The sequence below is a fragment of the Charadrius vociferus genome, unplaced genomic scaffold, assembly GCF_000708025.1.
Source record: "Charadrius vociferus isolate BGI_N301 unplaced genomic scaffold, ASM70802v2 scaffold260, whole genome shotgun sequence".
Lineage (NCBI taxonomy): Eukaryota > Metazoa > Chordata > Aves > Charadriiformes > Charadriidae > Charadrius > Charadrius vociferus.
The window spans coordinates 1,311,510-1,313,198 of record NW_009646410.1 but is presented as its reverse complement, the minus strand read 5'-3'; the positions used below and the strand labels follow the sequence as shown (position 1 = coordinate 1,313,198).

The following is a 1,689-nucleotide window of genomic DNA, read 5'->3' as shown; positions in this document are numbered from 1 at the left end:
GCTCCCGGGGTCCCCAGCCCCAGCCCCTGCCCCCTCCAGCCACCCCAGCCCCGGGGAAGCTCCCCACCTCGCTGTGGGTCCTGGGGGAGGTGGCACAGCCTCACAAGCCCCATCCTAGCGTGGACGCAGGCACGGGCTGCCTGGCCGTTTACAAAGGGAACAAGACGGAAAAGTCCTTTCTCAGGCTGTACCAGGTGTCTGCCCCCTTGGCAGAGCCAGGATGGGATGTTCAGCTATTTGGAAGTGCTGAGGCTGGGTGTTGTGGCACGTTTTCATCAGTTGTGGTCATCAGCAGGTTTTTTGCATGCACTATACATTAACTTAATGTATGTTACAATCTACCCTGTAATGGAAAAATACCACAGCTGTTGTAACTGGTAGCACTTTCAAAAGCACTTGACGCCCAAGTCATCCAGGTGCTTTTGAAAATGTTACCCCGGGTTGCTATAGGAACCCTAATAGTTTTCCCATCTGACTTCTCCATTAACGCTGGGATTTATACTTAATTTGTTTTCCTTCTCCTCGTCGAGAAGAGGCGAGGGGTGAGTGCGTGTGGAGGGGGAGGAGATGCTCCTCGGTGGGTGTCTCCTGGCCATGCCAAAACCAGCACCGGGACCAGAGCCGGTTCTGCCGAGATGCTGCCAGAGCAATGGTGCAGGCAGAGCCCGACCTGCTGCAGGCAGGGAAGGGCAGAGACCCGTTGCGCTGCCAAGAACCATCCAGGAGGCAGTTGATGTCCAAGGTGGCTTTATTATGGGTCTCTCCCGTGTTCCCAGGCTGGCGTGACGGTCTGTCTCCCCCTCGCCCTCCTGCAGGCAGAGGGGCCGAAGGGCTCACGGGCAAAGCATCCCACGCAGCTCCTGGGGCGAGGTGACGGGCAGGGAGCAGGCGAAGTTGCTGCAGAGGTAGGCGGTGGCTTTTCCATCCTTCCTCTCCAGGGAGGCAAGGAAAGGCAACTGGCGGTAGAGGAACCCAGCGCTGTCTCCATCTGCCAGCATCAGCACCTGCCGGAGAAGGAGCTGTGAGAGCTGGAGAGCACAGCCAGCGCCAGCCAGCTGGTCCTTCCCTCCCAGCAGACATGCCAAGCGCTGGCAGCGTCACCACATGCGCTCGCCCGAAGATGGGAGGGGACAGGGAGCCGAGGAGACCTGCGCCAGCCCTCTGCCATGTCCCCGTCATGCCTGCGCTGTGGGGGGCCCGTGGTCCACACCTGCCCTGGCAGCTTTGCCTCCCTTTTCCCCTCCGGACACCCACCAGACAGGGATGAAGCACAAGGACCAACACGCACCAGCCCAGAGAGGAATGCCCGAGCGAGCCCAGGGGCAGCCCCAAGCCCGGCACCAGCAGTAGCATCACCCTGTCCCACACTGCAGCCCAGTTCCAGCCCTCCAAATGCTTAAAAAATCAAGGCACCAGCAAGCTGTGGGTCAGGGGCTCTCCCGGCTGACACAGCAGCACCAGTCAAGGGCGAAGGCTGCTCTGATAATTAGCTTTTCTGAAAGGGAAAATGTTTGTTAAAGCCTCAGGGCTCGTGGGCTAATCAGGGGAAAGGCCGGAGCTGGCAGGGAGCCGGGTGCCGACACACATGCGAAGGGTGAGCAAACCGCAGACCCTTCCCGGGCCCAAGGCACAGCAGCAGCATCCCACCACCGGAGCTGCCCCTCGCCCGCCCCGGCCCCCACCCCGCAC

General features: G+C 60.6%; 1 protein-coding gene across 1 annotated transcript in view; it reads right to left on the bottom strand.

Annotated features, from left to right (window-relative positions):
• Nucleotides 1–833: 833 nt before the first annotated feature.
• The window catches only part of SPATA20 (spermatogenesis associated 20), a 9,633-nt gene continuing 8,777 nt past the window's right edge, over nucleotides 834–1,689 (bottom strand). Inside the window, exon 16 of the mRNA XM_009880202.1 lies at nucleotides 834–1,004. Within this exon, the coding sequence (XP_009878504.1) occupies nucleotides 834–1,004 (171 nt within the window). The remainder of the gene's footprint in view (nucleotides 1,005–1,689) is intronic.